At 44.2% G+C, this 24,578-nt stretch overlaps 1 protein-coding gene across 1 annotated transcript in view; it reads right to left on the bottom strand.

Annotated features, from left to right (window-relative positions):
* Positions 1–9,559: 9,559 nt before the first annotated feature.
* The window catches only part of LOC139758954 (uncharacterized), a 129,146-nt gene continuing 114,127 nt past the window's right edge, over positions 9,560–24,578 (bottom strand). Inside the window, exons 4-5 of the mRNA XM_071680775.1 lie at positions 21,810–22,050; positions 9,560–19,809 (exon numbers count right to left, since the gene is read on the bottom strand). Coding sequence (XP_071536876.1) covers positions 19,359–19,809; positions 21,810–22,050 — 692 coding nt within the window. The 3' untranslated portion in view covers positions 9,560–19,358. The remainder of the gene's footprint in view (positions 19,810–21,809; positions 22,051–24,578) is intronic.

Here is a 24,578-nt window from a genome sequence, read left to right as displayed (position 1 = left end):
TTAAGTAGATGCAGAGTAATCTAAGAAAGATTAATGATTAATGAAGAACATAAAGGCAGAGTAATGTGAGTCGAATTCACAAAGAAAATAGGAAGCCATTATGACGTCACAGTATTGTAATCAGATGACGACAATGAGAAACAGAAATCAACAGAACCTTCCTCATTGCACTACGAAACCTTCACTTACCACGTATTGTAAAACAGGTTCCTTCCACCTACCCAGTGGGAGACGCACCCTGTACCTACCATGTATTGAGAGACACAGGTTCTTTCTCCCTACCCAGAGAGAGACGCACCCTGTACCCAGAAGGAAGTAATTATCTTGCCCCAGCCCACTCGCCATGATCACAGTATATACACATACTTCAGCTGGTTCTGGTAATATGGCGTACGTAATCACGTCTATGCAAGAGCGTGTTTATGACTAGGGAACGGGATTTTCAGGTGAGGAGATAAACCCTGTTGTATCCTTCCTGGGTACAAGGAGGTGGGGGGGTGATTACACAATCGCGGAGGTCACCTCCCCAGGCCCAGGTGGGACACGGCTGGGGAGCAGAGGAGTGGCATGAGAGGTGCCAGAGATTAGGTACATGATGTGAAGATGTGAACAGTGATGAAGGTGCGTGTCATGGCTGAGGTGGACTGTGCGGGGATGGGGGTTCTATCTAGTAGGGCCCTGGATATGAACCCATGCGGGCCCAACCCCGGTTGGGACCCTGCTAACTCATGGTGTTTGTGTGTGTGTGTGTGTGTGTGTGTGTGTGTGTGTGTGTGTGTGTGTGTGTGTGTGTGTGTGAGTGTGCGTAAGTCAGTAACTATATATCCAATTATCACACATTACTGGTCTCTTCTTAAATTCAGAAAACAGATAGTAAACGTCAGAATTCATTCTCGAGGTGCACGACTCCATCAATATGTTCCACAATCGTTTGTAGTGGAGCAGGTATTGCACCAGTCTGGTCATAACTACATCAAACGAAGTCTGACTAATCTATAAACTGAAAGAAAACAAGTTGTTATATCACAAACCAGTTGGAACTCACTTAAAAGACACGAAAACAAAACAGATGAATACACTAGTAACATGTCTTGTGGGGATTCAGATGCCTTATCTGGCCTTAATGAACACCATAATGAACACGTTATCTGGCCTAGATGAACATCATAATAATGTAAACATTATAACATTAGGTTCCTAACTTGGTAAGAGAAGATGACATTTTCTTTTCCAAGATAAGATATATCGATAATGAATCTTACATCTGTTTTCTACACGAATATACCAACGTGTCTCATATATCACAACCTTTGAGAGGTTTTAGCAGAAGCCTGAGAGCAACGGTATCTTCCTCCTACAATAACCTGATGACAAACGACAGGTAAAGCTGATCTTCTCTTTGTCATGAGAAACCCCTCCTCTCTCTCTCCATACACACACATACACATAAGATTATACATAAGAAACAAAGGGAACTGCATGTGAGCAATGCAAGCACAGGATTCGCTGTCCTGGTCTCGTGGAAGCAGAGTAGCGTTACACAATAGCGTCACACCCACACTCTCCCTGGAAGCTTTAGACAGGTAGAGACGTGAGGAGTGTTATAACACTATCTGTCTGACGTCTCCACGGGCCATATGGTTAGTAATCTCTTCTATTCTCATGGAGAATCAACTCTCGGTGATGCGATCGACGAAAATATTGCATCACCAGCAGTCCACCAGCAGCCTCCAGGCACACACCGCTGCTGCTGCTGCTGCACTTTCTTGTTCAACATCAGTACAACAAAAGTTCTACAGAACAGAAAGTTTGTAGAACATCCTCATGTAGTTCCAGATAGACTGGATGTGGTGCCAAGAACTGGATTGCTGGACTAACATGTCTGGTTCAAGGTCTTTAACTTTCAGCTTTGTTTTTTTTTTCAGTTTCTAGATCCAGGAAAGGCCCCACCCCTGTCCCAGCTCAGAGCCAGCTTTGTTACGAAGTCTGGAAGCAGGAATTTCGTGCATGTAGTGTTGTTATCACTTCTTCCAGGCATTAGACAGGTTCATGACGCAGGGTAAATTGGTTTTATGTTGTAAGCGTGAGTGACGTGATCAGACCTGTCATGTCTTTTGTCTTGTTGTAATTGTACAAACATCCCCCAGACACTATGTCCAGAGTGATCTTCCCCCCAGACACTGTCTGGGGAAATCTTCCCCCCAGACACTATGTCTGGGGAGATCTTCCCCCAGACACTATGTCCGGAGAGATCTTCCCCCAGACACTATGTCCGGGGAAATCTTCTCCCAGACACTATGTCTGGGGAGATCTTCCCCCCAGACACTATGTTTGGGGAGATCTTACCCCCAGACACTATGTCCGGGGAGATTTTCCCTCCAGACACTGTGTACAGACGAGGGGGATCATCCTGCCTTCACAAGCCTCAGTTTGAGGCCAAAATTATCCCAAGAGTTTTGTGAGGTGCGCTTTGTGTACCAGGAGTAATGTCCAACCATATCATACCATCCAGGAGTAATGTCCAACCATATCATACCATCCAGGAGTAATGTCCAACCATATCATACCATGCGGGAGTAATGTCCAACCATATCATACCATGCGGGAGTAATGTCCAACCATATCATACCATCCAGGAGTAATGTCCAACCATATCATACCATGCGGGAGTAATGTCCAACCATATCATACCATGCGGGAGTAATGTCCAACCATATCATACCATCCAGGAGTAATGTCCAACCATATCATACCATGCGGGAGTAATGTCCAACCATATCATACCATGCGGGAGTAATGTCCAACCATATCATACCATGCGGGAGTAATGTCCAACCATATCATACCATCCAGGAGTAATGTCCAACCATATCATACCATGCGGGAGTAATGTCCAACCATATTATACCATCCAGGAGTAATGTCCAACCATATCATACCATGCGGGAGTAATGTCCAACCATATCATACCATGCGGGAGTAATGTCCAACCATATCATACCATCCAGGAGTAATGTCCAACCATATCATACCATGCGGGAGTAATGTCCAACCATATTATACCATCCAGGAGTAATGTCCAACCATATCATACCATCCAGGAGTAATGTCCAACCATATCATACCATGCGGGAGTAATGTCCAACCATATTATACCATCCAGGAGTAATGTCCAACCATATCATACCATCCAGGAGTAATGTCCAACCATATCATACCATGCGGGAGTAATGTCCAACCATATTATACCATCCAGGAGTAATGTCCAACCATATTATACCATCCAGGAGTAATGTCCAACCATATCATACCATGCGGGAGTAATGTCCAACCATATTATACCATGCGGGAGTAATGTCCAACCATATTATACCATCCGGGAGTAGTGGACAACCATATTATACCATGCAGGAGTAATGTCCAACCATATTATACCATCCAGGAGTAATGTCCAACCATATTATACCATCCGGGAGTAGTGGACAACCATATTATACCATCCGGGAGTAGTGGACAACCATATTATACCATGCGGGAGTAATGTCCAACCATATTATATCATGCGGGAGTAGTGGACAACCATATTATAACATCCGGGAGTAGTGGCCAGTGATCTCAAAATACGTTGTGGTTCATGGCTTGGAAAGGTTGCCCACTGACTCGAAAGAATTTTGATCATGAGAATGAACAATGCGATAATCTTAGCATATAATGTACGATAATCGAGGAATGACACAGTGTAATCATTATATATCTAACCAATAATGAGATGACGTACGTCACTAAGTTATTGTTATAGAGAAACATTTGAGAAATTCATTGTTAAGCGAGTGTGTTCACCTCGCGGGGCATGACGGCGCCACAGTCAACACTGAGATGTTAGTGTTACTGATCCTGAAGCCTTCCTCACATTCTTGACCCAGTTGGGCTGTAGTGGTTTACTTCTTACATGTGACGAGAAATGTGTGACCTGGTGTCTGGATGAACCACAGGCAGTGTGAGAGGAGGAGGGTGAACCACAGGCAGTGTGAGAGGAGGAGGGTGAACCACAGGCAGTGTGAGAGGAGGAGGTTTAATATTCCTGATCGAGGTTTTACTGTAGGAATTATGTATTCAAATCCTTTCTAATTTCATGAAGAGCACCGGTACATTGTTCTCAGTAATGGTAAATAATACAAAGATAATAAGTACTATGCATACTGTACGTATGCTACAAGTTAGTATACAAGTGAAGATAGAGGAACTTAAAGTACATATTTCTGTACATCACAGAGAAAAGTACATATAAGAAAACAGACACATTACCAAACAGACAGACACTCTGTGTACTCAACATATTCACATGTACAAACCAAACTTAAGTATACTGTGATACTATCCATTGTAGGATCAAGTATTGTCCAACTCGCTCATGACACATGAGCATCAAGATGATAACAGCCATGAGAGATATGTGTCAAGATAAGAACAATAAAGTGTACTTATGTACATGGAAAGGCTGACATAACATGTAAGTACTTACACAGTAATCATTTCATCATTCATAGGATAATCCAGTGAGGCAGACTGATAGGGTCAATAGCTCGTACATTAGGAAGGTGTGTGGTGTGTGGGGATGCCCTACCATGCTGAGTCAAGGGCAGATGAGGGAAGCTTCCGTCTCTGTGTATGGATGACAAGGTCTTACTATACTGTATTCACTGTACATCTGGGGAAGAATATTTACCTGCCAACTCTCATTCTCGTTTACGAATCTCTCTCTCTCTCTCTCTCTCTCTCTCTCTCTCTCTCTCTCTCTCTCTCTCTCTCTCTCTCTCTCTCTCTCTCTCTCTCTCTCTCTTCTGCCCATCACTCATGTATAACAGGTGAGCGAGAGATATGTGCATTCTGCTTTGTAAACACCAGGACATAAACAAACCGTTATACATAATGCTTAATAGTGGCACATCGTAAATACATACCCTGTACAAGTCATGATTCAAAGTAAACATTAGCAAGATGCATTCCAGCAACGAGTGTGGATTAGCCAACAAGTCTTTCGATGTGTATGATCAATACAGTCATGTATGCCAGGCTTATGTTCGGCCAGTAGCCTCAAGCGTCATCTGTGTTGACTGAATGATTCAAAATGTCATCATATTTTAACATGATATTCCGGTGACTCGCTGCATGAAACAGGTAAATGTATAAAATAACAAATGAAATGTTCTCTGGTGACGTCTGATACCAGCCGGCCCGTTATAATTCCCACTTGTACGTACATAACGCAATGTATTTCGTAAAAGCTATTTTGAGATGTTCAGTCTTACAGTATTGTCGTTCTGTACTGACCTTGTATATACACTGGAATACTTAAATCTACTATACTTTTGTAATTTATATAGTAGTGGATTTATACACAGTACAGGCAGGACTCAGTGGTCGTGGCCCCGTTAGTTCAGTGTTGTAAGACCAGGTTTTCCATCTTACATATATAGTTCAGTTGTAATAATTTTGCGTTTTTATATTTCCTAGATTATAGCCTCACAACTTTCCTTTCGACATTTTCCATGAATGTGTACGAAATGATGGGGTATGTGGGGGTGTGTGAGTCACACAGATACTCCGCTGAACTGGCTGGATCGTTGTTATGTACATCCAGACAGTTATACTCTGACTCTCTCTCTCACTCTCCTCAACAAAGGTCTTTAGAGTGTTACTATCTAATTCTTGGCATCATGCAGCTTTATAAAGAGTAGATTATCTCTACCATGGTACATGATAAGCATGAGACGGACAATTTATCTTTTAGAAATGCTTTGCATTGTAATGGCTGGTGGCTTTTAGCATTCGATATCCGGTTCCCCACCCACAAACTATGACGTCACACCATGGCCGAGTTCCAAGAATGGATGAGTAAGGTGCGGGTAGGTTGCCAGGCTTCTTATATAAACACTTTGTTTTGTAAATATAAGGTATGATTTTAGGTGAGACTTACTTTAGAAGAACGTTTCCTTATGGTCAAACCATTATGGTCGTTTGGAAAGTGAGTGATCGGCTCTCAAAAGTGATTTCAAAATACTAATTGTTGTCGTGCATCACAGCTCACTTTAACCCTGAGTATAGTAAAGTCAATCTTATGTTTTTCTGTACGATTGTGATTTGTTACATACAGGTAGCTGACTAATGATTATACCTTATTGTCCATGGTATTACCTACCGTCTTGCGTCCTAAATTTCATGAGTAGAATAAGTAAAAGAGAGTGTGGCATGACTCATGTGCGTCTGGCATCGCAGTTCATTCATCTTGACATTTTCCCCCTGGGGAGTGTAGGTGGCTGGGCTGGGGAGAGTGGGGGCGGGAAAGTTCATTCACAAAATCACGACATTTGGAAAAGATCTCGTACTGCTCGTGACTCATGATTACACCCCTGCCTGCCCTCGGGTGTTAGTCAGTGTTCGTCATAACACTTCCCGGAACTTTGTGAATCGTTCCTACAGATATTAACCAAATTTGGGAGTTGTGGTTGAAACATCTGGCTGTTGTTTACCCCATGACGTTCTCTTTGCTCGTGTGACTAAACTTCCCCAGACAAGATCGGATATGAAGCTTTCTTATTTGCCAAGCTGTTCCTACAGCTTGACCCAAGTCATGGGCTGTAAGCTTGCATGAACCATGTATCAGAGACAGATTCATCTCACTATAGGTACACTAGAGACACGCATGATGACTCGTATGAAGACACGCATGATGATTCTGTGATGAATCATGATTACAGTCATGAAACATACGATCATGTCAGCACACAAGCTGATACATAATGACACATATGTTGTTGCTGACGTCTCCTGATTCAGTCAGATAGAGTCAGGAATAAACGAACATTGGCAATGTTCGCACCTCTCCATCCCCTGACACTTCAAGGCTAATACTGTTTAAATTAACTTAAAACTTGTGATAATGTTATATAATGACACCTGTTATCATGATGTGGCATGACCCCAGGTCATGTACCATCTGCTACCAGAGGTCCATCTCAGATAACGATGTAAGATGGATTGTTAGCGTCTCGACCCACCGATATTCCTGTGTTGCTTCTCATCATGAACCATGTCAAGGTATGTTCATAATGGGTAACGTGCTGGTGATCAGAGGATAATACCCGTCTCCAAGTTACCACAACACACCCAGCGTTTGCCTCAATACTTCACACATCAAGTTAATCCTATGATGATTCATACAAGTTGTCAACCCTCAGCAGCATACCTCACTACCCAGTCACCCTCCCAGCAGTGTACACCACTACCCTGTCATCTCCCAGCAGTGTACATCACTACCCTGTCATCTCCCAGCAGTGTACATCACTACCCAGTCACCCTCCCAGCAGTGTACACCACTACCCTGTCATCTCCCAGCAGTGTACATCACTACCCTGTCATCTCCCAGCAGTGTACACCACTACCCTGTCATCTCCCAGCAGTGTACACCACTACCCTGTCATCTCCCAGCAGTGTACATCACTACCCTGTCATCTCCCAGCAGTGTACACCACTACCCTGTCATCTCCCAGCAGTGTACACCACTACCCTGTCATCTCCCAGCAGTGTACACCACTACCCTGTCATCTCCCAGCAGTGTACACCACTACCCTGTCATCTCCCAGCAGTGTACCTCACTACCCAGTCATCTCCCAGCAGTGTACACCACTACCCTGTCATCTCCCAGCAGTGTACACCACTACCCTGTCATCTCCCAGCAGTGTACACCACTACCCTGTCATCTCCCAGCAGTGTACATCACTACCCTGTCATCTCCCAGCAGTGTACATCACTACCCTGTCATCTCCCAGCAGTGTACACCACTACCCTGTCATCTCCCAGCAGTGTACACCACTACCCTGTCATCTCCCAGCAGTGTACATCACTACCCTGTCATCTCCCAGCAGTGTACACCACTACCCTGTCATCTCCCAGCAGTGTACACCACTACCCTGTCATCTCCCAGCAGTGTACAATCACTACCCCCTGTCATCTCCCAGCAGTGTACACCACTACCCTGTTCATCTCCCAGCGTGTACACCACTACTGTCATCTCAGCAGTTGTACACACTGCCCTATCCCAAGCAGTGTCTCCAACCCGGTCATCTCCCAGCAGTGTACACCACTACCCGTCATCTCCCAGCAGTGTACATCACTACCCTCGGTCATCTCCCAGCATGGTGTACACCACTACCCTGTCATCTCCCAGCAGTGTACACCACTACCTGTCATCTCCCAGCAGTGTACACCACTACCCTGTCATCTCCCAGCAGTGTACACCACTACCCTGTCATCTCCCAGCAGTGTACACCACTACCCTGTCATCTCCCAGCAGTGTACACCACTACCCTGTCATCTCCCAGCAGTGTACACCACTACCCTCTCATCTCACAGCAGTGTACACCACTACCCTGTCATCTCCCAGCAGTGTACACCCACTACCCTGTCATCTCCCAGCAGTGTACATCACTACCCTGTCATCTCCCAGCAGTGTACACCACTACCCTGTCATCTCCCAGCAGTGTACACCACTACCCTCTCATCTCCCAGCAGTGTACACCACTACCCTGTCATCTCCCAGCAGTGTACACCACTACCCTGTCATCTCCCAGCAGTGTACACCACTACCCTGTCATCTCCCAGCAGTGTACAGCACTACCCTGTCATCTCCCAGCAGTGTACAGCACTACCCTGTCATCTCCCAGCAGTGTACAGCACTACCCTGTCATCTCCCAGCAGTGTACACCACTACCCTGTCATCTCCCAGCAGTGTACACCACTACCCTGTCATCTTCCAGCAGTGTACATCACTACCCTGTCATCTCCAGCAGTGTACACCACTACCTCTTCTTGTCTTGATAAGTACGTAGGTGTGTTACGTCCCTTGTGTTGACCATTGCGTTGGGAATTCCTGCCGATCCCCGTGAAGACTGAGGTGCCTCTGGGAAGCAGCTGGTCGTGGGCGAAAGGAGACACGTAGGTAATTCCAGAATTGTGCAAGTTACGTGTGTAAATCCTCTCGTTCAAGGTGGCAGACATGGAACATTTCATCACTAAGTCAAACCTTAAACAAGCTTTAACTCCATCAATACATAATCTTACACACAACCTGAGACATTAACGACCACAGGTACAGCTGGGTTACTGCTGGGCTGATCTGAATAATACGAGGGTCTGAGGTGTGGCTGACCATGATGATGATAACGGACACCACCAACCATGTAGGTGTGGGGCGGCGCGGTACAGCAGTGGTCCCACCTTGTCTGTCTGTACCATGGTGATCTGTGGTTCAGCAGTGGTCCCACCCTGTCTGTCTGTACCATGGTGATCTTGTGTCTGTGTTCGGCTTGTTACTTGACTTCTGTTCTCTCTTCTATTTCACAATATTCTTTAACTCCTCACTATCTTAGGTCTCCATCTGTGCTTCATCAGTCAGACTGTTGCCATGACGACTGTACGTTCAATATCAGTTGGTATCCATAAAGACATCTTCATGATGACTCTTTATAAAGCACAAAATGATAGGAAAAGAAAATTTATTTCGTGACATTTTTATTGACAGATCGACTGATAAAGGTTAACACATTGGCCACGAATCATACGACCTCTCTGGTGTCACCATCTGACCTAAATTAATAAAACTGACTCTCATATCCTGGAGGATGGGGAAAGGGGGTTGGAGGTGCGTGGCAGGGGAGTGGTGCATTGTTCTCACGTATTCCAACAACTACATCAGTATCATCGTTTGTCTGGTTTTAAGTAAAGCTATGGCTTCCCATCTAACATAGCCTATCACAGAGATACTGTGGGAAACTAACAAGTAAAATGATTTACCAGCAAACAAAACAATGTAATCACAGGATTTCGTATTCTTCAGGCATGGACGAAACACATGACATATATATATATATATATATATATATATATATATATATATATATATATATATATATATATATATATATATATATATCATCAAACATCAAAGTACACAGACAGCTTCCCACACATGGTTTGCCCAGGTATAGAGATGGATTGCTATACATGGCGTACCACACGTGGCTTGCCAAAGTACACATATGGCGTATCAAATTAACATAGACGACTTACTAAAACACACACATGGAACATTACATATCATCCTACATAATTTCTCCACCAACAATCATGGCAGAACATCTAGTACCTGCAGGGTCAGATGGCTCCACCAATCAAAATTCTGCACTAACTGTCGTAAAATTTTATGCCAAATATAACTTTGAATCAGAATGTTCGTGTCAGAATTTTACATATAGAACTAGTAATGATTTCAGGTCTACATGAACATTTCTGAAGGAATGTTTAAGAAAGCGGGTTTCACTCTCACAAAATTCATTCAACTTTCATAAAGAAAGAAATGAAAAATAATAACCTTATAATTGTTGCAGGCAAGAATTACATGTACATTCATCATCACATTAAAACCTGGAACAACAAGATAAGCGAATCAGTACAATGTTTAACATTCAACATATTCTCTCAGAACCAGAGATACTGAGTGAGATTATCAGCAATATGGAGGCATTCAAAAACTTGCATAACAAGACTGAAGGAAAAGTTTTTTAATTGAGTCAGATGGATGACAACGAACACGTGAAGCAGTAGTATAACTCTGGCACATTACAAATACTGAGACATACTGAGAATAACTTGCGAACACTCTGATGGCCAATCAGACATTCATGGACAAACACAAAGGAATCTGAGGCAAAAGCAAGTTTGTTTTGCTTTATATCTCAAGAAAGAATCAACTGAGGTACACTCGCACACACAGTTTGCCCTCACAGCACCTGCATTACCTCCGCCTGTCATACCAGACTCTTCCTGTGGTTTGTGTTGACGACACAGCAGAGATAAAGGAGCCTATATAGCCTCCATAGTCAACGTGTCATACAGTTACCCTACGTCACCGGTGACTGAACTGCTTCAGGTATCTCGACAATCAGCTGGTGAAGCAGTGAGAATTCTGAAGTACTGCTTCATTAAACCCACACGACAGGAAGTGTTTGGATATAAGGCCTATCAGCCCCAAGGGCACTCACACGACTAACACACTTATGGATACACGATATGAATAGAAAAAATATATATGTATAACTTGAGATAAAGTTCAAATTATCATAATACTGGTCCGAGAGTTAAACTTGGTCTCCACAACACTGGTGGACGACGCTTTCTGGGGTTCAGATGACCCGCGTGAGTGGTGTGGGCGCTGGGAACTCACAGCCAAAGTTCCTTCCAGGGAGGAGATTAAGTAACTCATGTTAACCTGGAGCACTTCACATGAGCAACAGAGGTAAACAACACATCTTCGTCGGTAAATAAATGAATATTTACCTGTACAAATAAAGGTAAATCTTGATCATAGACACTGGTTGCAACGTTGCATTATCATTTCTATCTGTCAACAGAGTGACTATGAACTGTCCCCATATTTACCTATTTTGTCATATATCACAAACACAAAACATGAATTTGTACCAGTACCAGCTAGCAATGAAAAAAGAAAGAAAAATAATTGTACGTATGATCAACTGTGAGGACTCGCAGTCATATGTTCTTCAAGATGTCAACAAAATGTTGCAATAACTTCTCCTTCAGACAGCGATCCAAGAGCCTCGTGATGATCCTGTGTTGCAAATGTTGAAGTTAAGTTTAAAATATTGCAAGAAAGAGGTAGCCATTCTTAGAGCCATCATGAGAATAAGTCATCAATACAAGACTAATAGTTGTGTTTACATTCGAGAAGCCGTACTCATGCTTACCAGTAAATAACCACGGTGGCGCGGGTGTAAAGCTGGAGACATGAAGGTCCTACATGGGTTGTTACAACCTCACACATACTCTTACAAAAGGTTTCGCTCTGAGTCATGAGTGTTTACCCGCCCACCAAGGTTCTACACTTTACTACAGAAGATTTTGATGAACTGAACGAGTTTCTCTCTAGTCTAATTTGTTGCTGATCTAAAAACTTTTGAAATCTTAACTGTCTACAGTTGTGGTCACTAAGAAACATCATAAACATAATACATAAATCTACAAAATTCTCCTCAAGGGACATCACATATCTGTATCTAATATTGCAGACAGGAAAAACTACAGTTAACTATCGAGCAGTTAACTAACCAGCAGTAGTTAGATGATTGCACGAGACCTATTAAGTCTAATACATACACACCCAAGCCCTCGCTGCTTCACTCCACGACTGATATCGAAGAATGTCAAATAATTCTTAGACATATGGCAAAGGTTCCCAACCTCTGAGCACTCATGGTTGCAGACTAGTTTTGGACACCTCCCCTTCAGTTTTCAGCGTCTTATCGTGGCGAGGACATCACCTAAACATGATCTTTCCTGCGTCATCGTCGCTTTCGTGGCCTGTTCGGAGTCACATGAGCAGGTCGTAATGATGAAACATGACGGTGATCACATATTTACATTTGGTTCCATCAATATACTAATCCATTCCTTTGTTCAATTGTTTTGAATCATACAGTCGCACACCTCATAAACTCTATGGAAAAATGTATCTACAGTGTTAACGTACACCGTTCGGTATAATATTACAGCTGATTTCCCTCTCCTTCATTGACACATTACTCCGGTGGAGCTTCATATCTGAACCAAGAACGAAAGACAAATCCGTCATGACTGCAATTATATCGCCGTCCAGCAGACTGAATATATGTCTCCACAATAACATCTATACATGGTACCTCACTCTCCCTAAACTTATCGTATTCTTTTCTCATATCTACTTCAGTGTGACCTACATCAACTTGATCTACTTCAGTTTGACCTACCTCAACTTAATCTACTTAAACTTGACCTACCTCAACTTGATCTACAACTTGATCTACTTCAACTTCATCTACTTCAGCTTGATCTGTTTAAACTTGATACACTTCAACGACAAACCAGTTTGATTCTACCTCACCATAAAAACACTGGGATGGGCAGGTACTAGAACACTACACATCATCCTGTGCCATTATGAAAAGACAGCAGATCTACCGCCGCTGCTCAGCAGTTTGGGAAAAACAAAATGTTGCCTACACATCATAAATCCGACTTCCATTTATCCGACATCACTTACTTTTAATACAATGAACTTAGACGAAGGACAAAACTTGAACTAAGCTTGAAAATGACATAATTAAGACAAATGATATACAACAAACTTGGAGTAAAGTCAGGATGGACTTAGAGGAAGGTTAAGATGAGATAAGAATCACTCAGCTGAGTGAGGTTGGTGGGAGGGACGAAGTGTATGAGAGCTTTCGTATTTTCCAACGACGGAACAAAACGTTTTACATATATCCTCCTCCTCAAGTGATTTCACACGTGACATATTTCTTTTTCTTACATTAAACCAGCCTCGTCGATACTCACGGAGAAATACTACTATGCCTTCATGCATCTCGGGAAGAATATACGAATGTGAAAGTGACTCTGGAAGAGTCTGGGCTACTGTGGAGTGAGTGGACCCCTGGGCACACTCCTGAATGGAACGCTGACTACTAGAAGCTAATCATTGTGTCTATATCTACTGAGATCTTAGTGTGTAGCTGATTGTATGAGCGGTGCTAGTGTCTGGCAGTTCACTTCCAGTCACCTCTCTAACTGGTATATGAGTGAGTGGATCAGTCAGAACGTCTCCGAGGTCAAGATGATCTCAACATTTGTGAACACACAACCTAGTAGGTAACCTTGCCAATCATGTTTGTTTATGTCTATGGCAACTGATTAGTTTGTTTACTTTTTCATTAAGGTGTACATCTCGTCTGTCTACCAGGGTAGATCTTCTCCTTGATGCAGAGATCATCCTTACCATCAAAGGTGTCAGAAGGTACTGCCAGACTAGGTCATACGGTAAACTGGTTAGATAAAGAAACTATGGGAACTACCGCAGGTGAAATGGCAAAATTAAGCGTTAATATGGCAACCAAAAACAATGGCCATGGAAGACATCGTGGCAAGACAAATATAAATGTCACATAAGCTATATGCTTCTGAATATCAAAAAGGAAACCGTCAAATTCTAAGAAAAAAATGAAAAAAGTACATTATCAAATTAACTGTCTCTTGCCATTTGTATAAATGGCTTCTCATGTGTGACTTTTACGAATGGGCGAGTTGCACAGGTTATATGAATGGGCCTTCCTCTGGTACTGGTGCCAGGTTGAAGCAGACGTGGTAATCATCTGGGAAGCGAGAAGACACAGACTTGTTTCTACTATTGTGTTGTTGTAAAAAGAGATTTTCTTTTTGTTCAGCTAGTTTTTAAGACAACCAAGTGAGCAGGATTGGGTTAGTTCCTTATCAAAAGATAAAAAGGTTTTATGCTGCCGATTTTGGAAGCTTATATGAAAATCCTTATGATTTCAATGCACTTTTAAGGATCGACTTTATGATATGCCAAAAGGGTTTTCAGTTGATGTAAGAGGCGACCAAGTCCTGCTTGTATGGCGCGGTGAAGAAGGCTGACCCACACCAGTGCTCTGAAACTAAGTATCAAGTCCCTTGACTTGATTGTGAATGTGTACAGTCTGATGGCATGTAACGTGCAGTCTGATGGCATGCAATGTACTGTGTGATGGCATGCAATGTACTGTGTGATGGCATGCAGTGTACTGTGTGATGGCATGCAATGTACTGTGTGATGCCATGCAATGTACTGTGTGATGCCATGCAATGTACTGTGTGATGCCATGCAATGTACTGTGTGATGCCATGCAATGTACTTTGTGATGGCATGCAATGTACTGTGTGATGGCATGCAATGTACTGTGTGATGCCATGCAATGTACTGTGTGATGCCATGCAATGTACTGTGTGATGCCATGCAATGTACTTTGTGATGGCATGCAATGTACTGTGTGATGCATGCAATGTACTGTGTGATGCCATGCAATGTACTGTGTGATGCCATGCAATGTACTTTGTGATGCCATGCAATGTAGTGTCTGATGCCATGCAATAAAACCTCTAGTAGTATCAACAAACATTAAGCAACATCTCTACAGGGATCTACAGCACGACCCGGAAGTTCTACAATTGCCGACAGATTCTACAGATCATAATTACGAGTCAGAAGTTGTGTACATTATATTTACAGACGGTCACACTGTGAGAACTCTATGTTGTACATACATGTACACGTTAACCCCTTCAGGTCTCTTGCTCAGAGTCCACTCACGAGTTTGACTTTCATAAAAAGCTAAAATCACGACGATGAAGTGATGTGCAGACGCCAGTCATTTTATCAGCCAGACTCAGGCTCACTTTACAGTAAACCATGATCAGTATTGCGTCTATCGCGTCAACAGGTTATCTGCGTCAAGCTAAATTGAATATGGAACTTTGATTTAAGGAAAGTCAAGTGGGATTCGATGATGGGGACGACTGCCAACTTCTAGGGTCCTGAGGACCTGGATAATGGTGCAGGGAAGGTCGTACGTCTGGACACTTCTTGACATGTGGAAACCAAAGGCTTCTGTCACACGGGTGTCATCCTTCACAAAGTTCGGACATTGTCTCATTTTTCAAGAAAATCTTGTCTCGTTTCACATTGTTTATGAAGCTCCGCCACGAGAGTTCCTACTGCCACAGATACAATACAGACGCGAGTGACACCTGCTCCAGTCACACGCAGACGGTCGGCGCTGGTGACGACTTGTGTTGCTTCATTACCTGATGACTGACGACTACTGCTCATTATGACTTACGCTACTGAGGTGCAATACCACCATACTGAATGTAACAATGTTACTAACCAAGCTAATACCACTATACTGAATGCAACAGTATGTTACAACTAAGACTGAATTTGGTTACGTTTTGGTCGAGCGATTTTTAAAAAGGAAAAAGAGAATATTCAACCACACGGCAGCAAACTAAATCTTGTCAAATAAAACGATTTAAGAAAGTGGTTGTGAGGAGGTGAGATTATTCGATGATTTAGTCAGGAAGTCTTTGAATGATGGTGTGTGACTGTTTCACTGCAAGAGCTGACCACTGGTTCAGTTGTACCATGGCTGACGTCTGAATCAATTCGTGAGACTCTGGTAAAGTATTAGTGATAATAAGACCTTGCTCTCATGTTAAGTTCGAAGCCAGTCGAACTTTCGGCAAGATCATCATCGGCTTCAACGGTACGGGATCTCCACCAACCCAGTTGGCTCTACCACACCACACCAGGGGAGAGAGCAAGATCACCACTACCAGCACTACGCTACTTCATACCATATAAGCAGAGGCAGGTGAGGAAAGCAGGGTATAAGCAGGGGCGAGCTAGGCAGGCAGGTAACAAGCATAAGGCAGGCTGGGCAGGCAGGGTACAAGCATCGCTCTAGGATCTAAGTAAAATACCTGATTCATATTTAGCCTCTTGTTTGATCCTATCATAATTATGAGATCACATCCAGGAACGAGTTAGACCTGTGCTATCAATGGTGTACGTCCTCAGTGTTAGAGCTGGAGGCTCTCATACACAACTGAGTTGTACGTAAAATGTTAACATTATCACCTTTGAAGACATGAAAGCCCACTTGGCCAGTGTAAGACTAAAGATGGCTGAACTTAGACATACTTATGGCAAGAACCTCCGTCTGTTATGTTGTCACTTAATCCTTACTCTTAGATTTATTTTTCAGAGTCGTTTCCTGGAAAACTGGTTCGTGATATTGAGCGAATAATTTCTTCACGAATAAAGAAAAAGCGGTTGACTATACGTATGGTTTTTCAAGAGTGTGTGGATTGAGTGGAGTCTCTTTTATGTTATTTTACAAGTTGATACAGATACTTGATATGAAAACTAAGTCGCTGTTGACTGGAAGGCACGAGGGGAGGGTGCAGCTGTACTGAGATCTTCATTGTGGACACTTGGTTCCAGGCTGGCCCACAAGGTCTTCGTGACCTGCGTACGTGGAACTCACTCCTCCTCAGTGGACCTTCCACCCTGTTCTCCCAGGAAAGGTTTCCTTCACTACTCTTCATTACAGTTCTCTTCATTTGTAAGTTCCTCATAATACAAATATACATTTCTTTTTCTACGCGAGTGAACGACTGTTAACTTTCCTCAGCAGTAGTAAGTTAACATAAGTTAACAGTATATTAACAACAGCTTATTAACAAACGCTGAGCCGGACTTGATTTCGATCAGACGCTGTGGTTGATTATCTGATTCCGGTTGGGTTATGTGGCTAGGTCAGCCAGCACGGGTTATATGGCTAGGTCAGCCAGCACGGGTTATATGGCTAGGTCAGCCAGCACGGGTTATATGGCTAGGTCAGCCAGCACGGGTTATATGGCTAGGTCAGCCAGCACGGGTTATATGGCTAGGTCAGCACGGGTTATATGGCTTGGTAAGCACGGGTTATATATAGCAATATGCAATATATGAAAATATCTACTCCTATAAAGCTAAAGGAAGTTGTAATGAGGATAATGTTCATACATTAATCCGTGTTCACTGTCAAACTAATTCCAGCGTATAAGCTAAGAAAGATTCTACCTTGCGACACATTCATACCCACAAACAACATGAAAATGTTTTCTTTTGAAACATAAAAAAATAGATCTATATACAAACTTTGGACTTAAAATATTAGTTGTCTTGTACAGTTATTATGGATTACTTTAATTTCCATCCAGAGACTTAGGGGAATTTTTGTATTTTTTTTGATATATTTAGAAAAAATAAACGAAGAGTAGGATAAGATATTTGCCACAATAGTGATGATATATACGAAAATATTCTGGTGGGCGCATACTTTAAACTGATGAGAAGATCCTCTGATATGTGTAGTTATAACGGATATCGGATAAAAAGATGTCGGATAAACGGAAGAGATGTGAGGGGGTGGTAAGATGGTGCTGGGGCAGGAGGGGGCACGTGGAGAGCACTACCTCACTAGCAACAGGAACTTTGAGACTGACTACTACGGACGAGAATCAGGAATGTGTTTTGATATGTGGTATCAAACCTGTGGCCAAGTCTGTGTGAGGAGGCGTACCAATAGGTCAGGTGGGGGAAATGGCGAAGACAAATCTTATTTGCATGTAGACGTACTGATAAGTCGAGGATGGAATGACTCCAGACACGCACATCAATTTTGAGACATCACATAAAGCAATATTCACATGTAAGCAGACATGTGAAGTATGTTGATCTATATACAGGTAACTTTACATGGAAACGAGTCCAGGCGCTGAGGATCCAAAATCCAGGGTCAAAGACGACCAACGATGGTGACCTTGGGTTATAGGGTGACAAGTGTTATATTGCTGGTCATCAACCTTTTGTCTAAGTGGGGAATCTTACGTAGGCCACATTGTAAAGTTCTCTTAACAAAATTAAAATACGTTACATTAGGGGCCAGTAGTGTATATGTTTAGTGTAGAAGTTGATCCTGAACCTGGCCTAATGGGAAGGAACACAAATGTTGACGTCCCTCGCTACAGACTTGGCCCACAGGTTGTTATGGGAAGAGGAACGTCCGGTGTGCTTAATAAGTAGAGATGTTCTTGGCACTTGTGTCTCACTGGAACGAAAAACCTATGACCAGCAGACGCATGTCCAGCAGACACGTAATTCTTATAACTAATTTTGGAATCTCATTAAGCCTGCTACTGCAAGAATGGAATCCGAAACTACAAAGTGACTTCACACCTTCTCTAAAGACTTTTCTTTTCTTGAGAGAAGTTGTTGAAAACTTTCATCTTAATCCTTTGTTTATCGTAGCCTGATCATTCAGTATTTGCTAAGCACACGGAAGGTTTTGGCACACCAAGAGAGGAAGCGTCATCTTCCTGGAGCCAGCCTGACGCTCCTCTCAGTATTGTATGAGATTTCAAAGAACATTAGTTGTTGTCCTCGACGAGTCTGTATCACTTGAGTACATCTCGTCACTGCTAAGCACAATTAAAACCGTAAAGTCTACTGAGACACAACTCTGATTTGCTGTTGACATCACTTAAGAAGCGGAGTAACGTGCGGCCGCCTCTGGGCTACTGGAGGTGGCTGTAGGATCCTGGAAGTGATGCCCAAGATCTTGCTTAGCTCCTGGACGACGCCAGGAGACGTCTGGTCTCGAGATCTGGTTGGCATGAACACCACATCTCACCACCGGTGGATCCACAGCCAACTCTACTGGCTTCCCAGTTGAACTCTGGTACTAAGTGCTACCCTAGTACAGGTCTTCTGGTGCCTGAAAGAGATGCTTGAATAACAAGTTGGCCATAAAGTTCCACCTAGTTTCCAACGTTGGACCAAACTCTCCCCACTTCCCGTGTGAGGCTCATGAGTACGGGTAGTGGGGCAGGGTCCTTGAGGTGGTTGTGGTGACGGGCACGTCAGGAGGCGGGGAGCTGAGTGGAGAGGTGAGGGGCGCCGTGTGGAGACCCAGGGGAGGTGAAGTCGCCAGCGGGGAGGACGTAGCCAGTGGAGAGGACGTGGCTAGTGGAGAAGTGGTGGCCAGAGCGGCAGCGGAGGACACCGCTGCCCAGTATGGTGGTGGTGAGAGCAAGGGAGGCGGAGGGTGAGGTGACGGTGAAGCCAGGGGACCCGCTGCCAGAGGTGAAGATCCTCCCAGCAGCTGGGAGTACCCCGTCAGGAAGCTGATGTCCGTCGGGTAGCGCTGGGCCTCAGCGCTCTGCTGCTGCCGCACCTGGTCCAGGCCGCGGAAGTCGAACTTGTAAGCGTAGCGCTTGCCGTGCACCTTCGTCATGATGTTCTTGTCATAATAGTACCTGCAACAGACGACCAATTACTCCTTTCGTAATACTACACAAGCAACCGGTTATCTACCACCAGCTCTCTCTCGTGTTAACAACCAGTTACCTATCATCAACACTATCTTGTGTTAACAACCGGTCATCCATCATCATCGCTATCTTGTGTTAATAACCGGTCATCCATCATCATCGCTATCTTGTGTTAATAACCGGTCATCCATCATCAACACTATCTTGTGTTAACAACCACTCATCCATCAACAACACTATCTTATGCTAACAACCGGTCATTCATCGCAAACTCTCACAAGCAACCAAAAAGCTATCATCAACTTTGCTAAGAACAAGTCACGTATGATCAGCTTTACCAGCACTGGGAATCGGTCATCAATCATCAACTCTCCCACTTTATAAACCGGTCAACAATATACAACGCTTCTTACTGACGATTCTCCAGTTTCTTGGTTTTACGACGCAGACACAGAATCTGCTTCTTCTGTGCTGCTTTGTAAGACAACAGACACCTGTTCATGTCATCGTTCCACCATTTTGGCTTTACATTGGAAAGACGCCGTCTCCTACGCGTTGACACAAATGATCCCTCTACTGTTTTAAACGTTTTAGTGAAGCTTTCTTAAACTACGTCTATATCGTTTTCATTCATTACCCAAGTTTGCCTCTCGCGAGCAGAGAAGATCTTTCAAATCTGCACATCCAAGATTTGGTGTCTTGTCGCGACTCTCAGGTTGACCAGCATGACAGGTAATGTTGAAAGTTAAAAGTAATTCGTCGGTGATCATTTGTACCAAACTTTCTCCGACTTCATCACTGTTAACCAGATCCTTATTTGTAGTTAAAACTAAATCTCAAACATTATCGTCGCGCGTAGGTTTATCAACTACTTGTATTAAGGTACGAGCAAGCATATTTACTTAAGCTCACGACCTCCGAGCTACTGGAAAAAGTATCATTTTTTTTTGTGCGGACCTGGCTAACTGACGTTGAATCCTCGGGAGTGTATGAGACAATGACGCCAAACTTCCCACGAACATCTTACAATCTTTCAACAGGAAAGAAAAAAATTCTTTCCCTTACCCCAGACCTCCTGCTCCTGATCCTTGACCAAGGAATCCCCAACCTGAATGATGCAGTGATCCTCCTGTGCCTCATCCTCCTGTAAACGAAATCTATCCTGCGTATGAATATCCGTTCCTGAACCTCCGCTGGTCGACAAGTCGTCCCAGCAGGCTGGACCTCCGCTGGTCGACAAGTCGTCCCAGCAGGCTGGACCTCCGCTGGTCGACAAGTCGTCCCAGCAGGCTGGAAGGAATATTCATCATCTAACTTCGTCTCTATAGCGACCAACGTATCTTCCAACCTTATTTGTCACCCATGATTCACGATCCTGTACATTGACTCTCCTTCCAGTAACATGACTTGCATCACTTGCCCACTAATTCACCCAAACATCTAGTTTCTCTAACGCCTCACTATTCTTCCTAATTTCTTAATAATGATTTGTCTGATGAAATGAAAAAGAAACAAGAACTTACCTGCAGGTAACTACATTGAATGGGAACCCGACTAACTCAAAAGCAGCGATTATTGAATGAAGGAGTTACACAGTGGTACTGACTGCTGAATGAAGGGGTTACAGAGTGGTACTGACTGCTGAATGAAGGGGTTACAGAGTGGTACTGACTGCTGAATGAAGGGGTTACAGAGTGGTACTGACTGCTGAATGAAGGGGTTACAGAGTGGTACTGACTGCTGAATGAAGGGGTTACAGAGTTGTACTGACTGCTGAATGAAGGGGTTACAGAGTTGTACTGACTGCTGAATGAAGGGGTTACAACTAAAGTTGAAGATGGTACGAAAAACGTTACTACCACAGGAAGACCACACCGGTTCCAATACTTAACCACGCATCTCTTCCCACAGAACTTTACTAAGGTTCAGCCAGTAGTACCGTTCCTAGAGCTGAGAGTATTGTCAGCCCTTCCAGCAGGACCCACCTGAGGGCGCGTGAGAGCTTGTCGTAGTTCATGTTGGGTTTGGATTTCCTCTCTCCCCATCGTCGCGCCACTTCGTCAGGATCGAGGATCTTGAACTCCCCGGCGGTGCCTTCCCAGGTAATGACGGCGGCGTTGGCGGGGTCGGACAGGAGCTCCAGCAGGAACTGCCACAGCTGGATCTGGCCCGAGCCCTGGGCGGCCAGGCGGGACGATCTCGGACCCAGAAGCTCATACGGGTCCACTGTAAAGGTGCAGGTGGTTAGTGGTGGTTAAGGTGCAGGTGGTTAGTGGTGATTATAAAGCAGGTGGTTATAGGTGGTTATAGTGCAAATGGTTAGGGAAGGAGGGGTAAGGTAGTCATTGGTGGTGGTGTTGGAGATGGTCGTTGGTGTTGGCAAGGAAGGTTGGTGGTGGTGATGATAGTGAAGGAGGAGGTTGTTGGTGTTGAGGGTGAAGCAGGAGGTCGGTGGTGGTGGTGCTGGTGGAGCAAGAGGTCGGTGGTGGTGATGATGATGGTAGAGGAATGAATTATGAGTAAGGACTAACATAACAGGACAATATACAAGCTGGGACGTTAGAAACAACGCTATAAGTCAAAAGGATAAATAACATTGATGGAAGTGAGGACCCTCACAATGATGTCAAGAGAACTGAGAAGCAAGACATACATACTGGGTCATACCTTCACCAAGACTCTGGTAAATACCCACACGCTGAACAGTAGGGTGATTAAGACCTCTGGTGACCACCTGAATTTGATACTATCATTAGAGAAATTGTCAGTAAAGTGATACTCAGTGATCAGTGGCTGTTTGTTGGATATGTCCATCCTAATGGTATACATGTGTACGTGCAGAGTGTTCCAGTGTCACCCAGGTGTATGGCAGGGTTCCAGTGTTACCCAGGTGTATGGCAGGGTTCCAGTGTCACCCAGGTGTATGGAAGGGTTCCAGTGTCACCCAGATGTATGGCAGGGTTCCAGTGTTACTCAGGTGTATGGCAGGGTTCCAGTGTCACCCAGGTGTATGGAAGGGTTTCAGTGTCACCCAGGTGTATGGCAGGGTTCCAGTGTCACCCAGGTGTATGGCAGGGTTCCAGTGTCACCCAGGTGTATGGCAGGCTCCTCTTCTATATAAACATGTTTACACTGTGATGTGTGTGACGGTGTCTTGTGTTTACCCGAGTTAGCCAAGTGGAGGTAGTCGGTGGAGGCCGCCCATACCGGCATTCTGACGCCCACCTGCGCCCACACCGCCCACGGCGACGCCACTACCCCTGCCCCACTTCGCCCACGCCCGCCACAGATCCAACCGGTCAGTGTGGGGCGCCACACACTCCAGGGAATCACGTCCGTCCTCTCCTCACGCCCATGGTCGAATCTACCAACTACCAGCGGGTGTGATGCCACGCCCACTAGGAGGAGCACCAATCCCAACGCACGTCTTACAGCGAGAGGGTTTCAGTGGCCACGCCCACTACCACAAGCACCAGTGCCGATCAATATTCAGATCGTCTGGACCAATGACAGGCCACCACTTTCCACGCCTACCTGGTCTTCTTAGACGGAGTTCAGGACGTGTGTTGATGGCAGTTTTTGGCTCGTTTCACCTGTAGTTTAGGGCGTGGGGAAACAGTAGCTTGTGGTCTGTTTTACACGTATGTTTCAGTTGTGTTTTAGTCGAAGTTTCTTGTATGTTTCACATGTAGTTTAGTGATCTGTTTTGCAAAAGTAGATATCCGAGTGTCGCATGTAGTGTCTTACGAGTTTAACTTGTAGACGGGCGTAAGATGACTCTGGGTTTGGTGCGTAGTTTCAGTGTAGTTTGGGCCTAATCAAACGGTAGAGGCGGGTGGTACAATCTTAACACGAGAGGTACGGTAAAGTTACGTGCTGTATACAACCGGTTCACTGTAACAGTTATGTGACTGGGCAAGGGGGGGTAGGATAGAGTGGTCACTGGCTTGGGCGGGGCTTGTGCAGCGGTGGGTTGTCCACTGTCCCGAAGATGTGGCTTTGAAGGACGCCTGGGTTCGGCGTCACACGTCCTTGAGAGGATTTTCAATTTTTTCTTCTTTCACAGTTTTCTGTCAACACTACAACTTTTCTGCAGTCAAGATGTGGCACGTCATTCACTTTGTGTCGGTACAATAAAGATATGTTACAGTACAGCTGAGGATATGTTACGGTACAGCTGAGGATATGTTACGGTACAGCTCTGGCTGAGGATATGTTACGGTACACCTCTGGCTGAGGATATGTTACGGTACAGCTGAGGATATGTTACGGTACAGCTGAGGATATGTTACGGTACACCTCTGGCTGAGGATATGCAAAACATAGGAACATAGTTTATATCAAAGCTGAACTGAACACACACGGACAGATATCTCCTGATTAAAGAAAAATATAAGAATATATTGATTCTTATTCATAAGATTATCTACTTATCTATACACACACACACACACACACACACACACACACATACACACCGTTACTGACCTTCACTCATACACGGGCCGCTTCCGATCACACCCTCGCAGGTTTGAATCCTGGTCGCTGAAACATTAAGAAGTTTCATGGTCGTGTCAGAAGCAAGAGAGTCATTACCCAGTCAGTTCGTCCATTAATTACAACGATAACACAACTCATGTCCAGACTGCAGGTTCATTGATAAGAGAGGAAGGTTGTGCAACATACTAACACAACAGCTGAAGATATTATTGTTAACAATAAATAGCAGCATATTTCACAGAGAAGTGTTAGCC

The sequence above is a fragment of the Panulirus ornatus genome, chromosome 32 (assembly GCF_036320965.1).
Source record: "Panulirus ornatus isolate Po-2019 chromosome 32, ASM3632096v1, whole genome shotgun sequence".
Classification (NCBI taxonomy): domain Eukaryota; kingdom Metazoa; phylum Arthropoda; class Malacostraca; order Decapoda; family Palinuridae; genus Panulirus; species Panulirus ornatus.
This window is presented reverse-complemented; position numbering and strand designations above follow the sequence as displayed.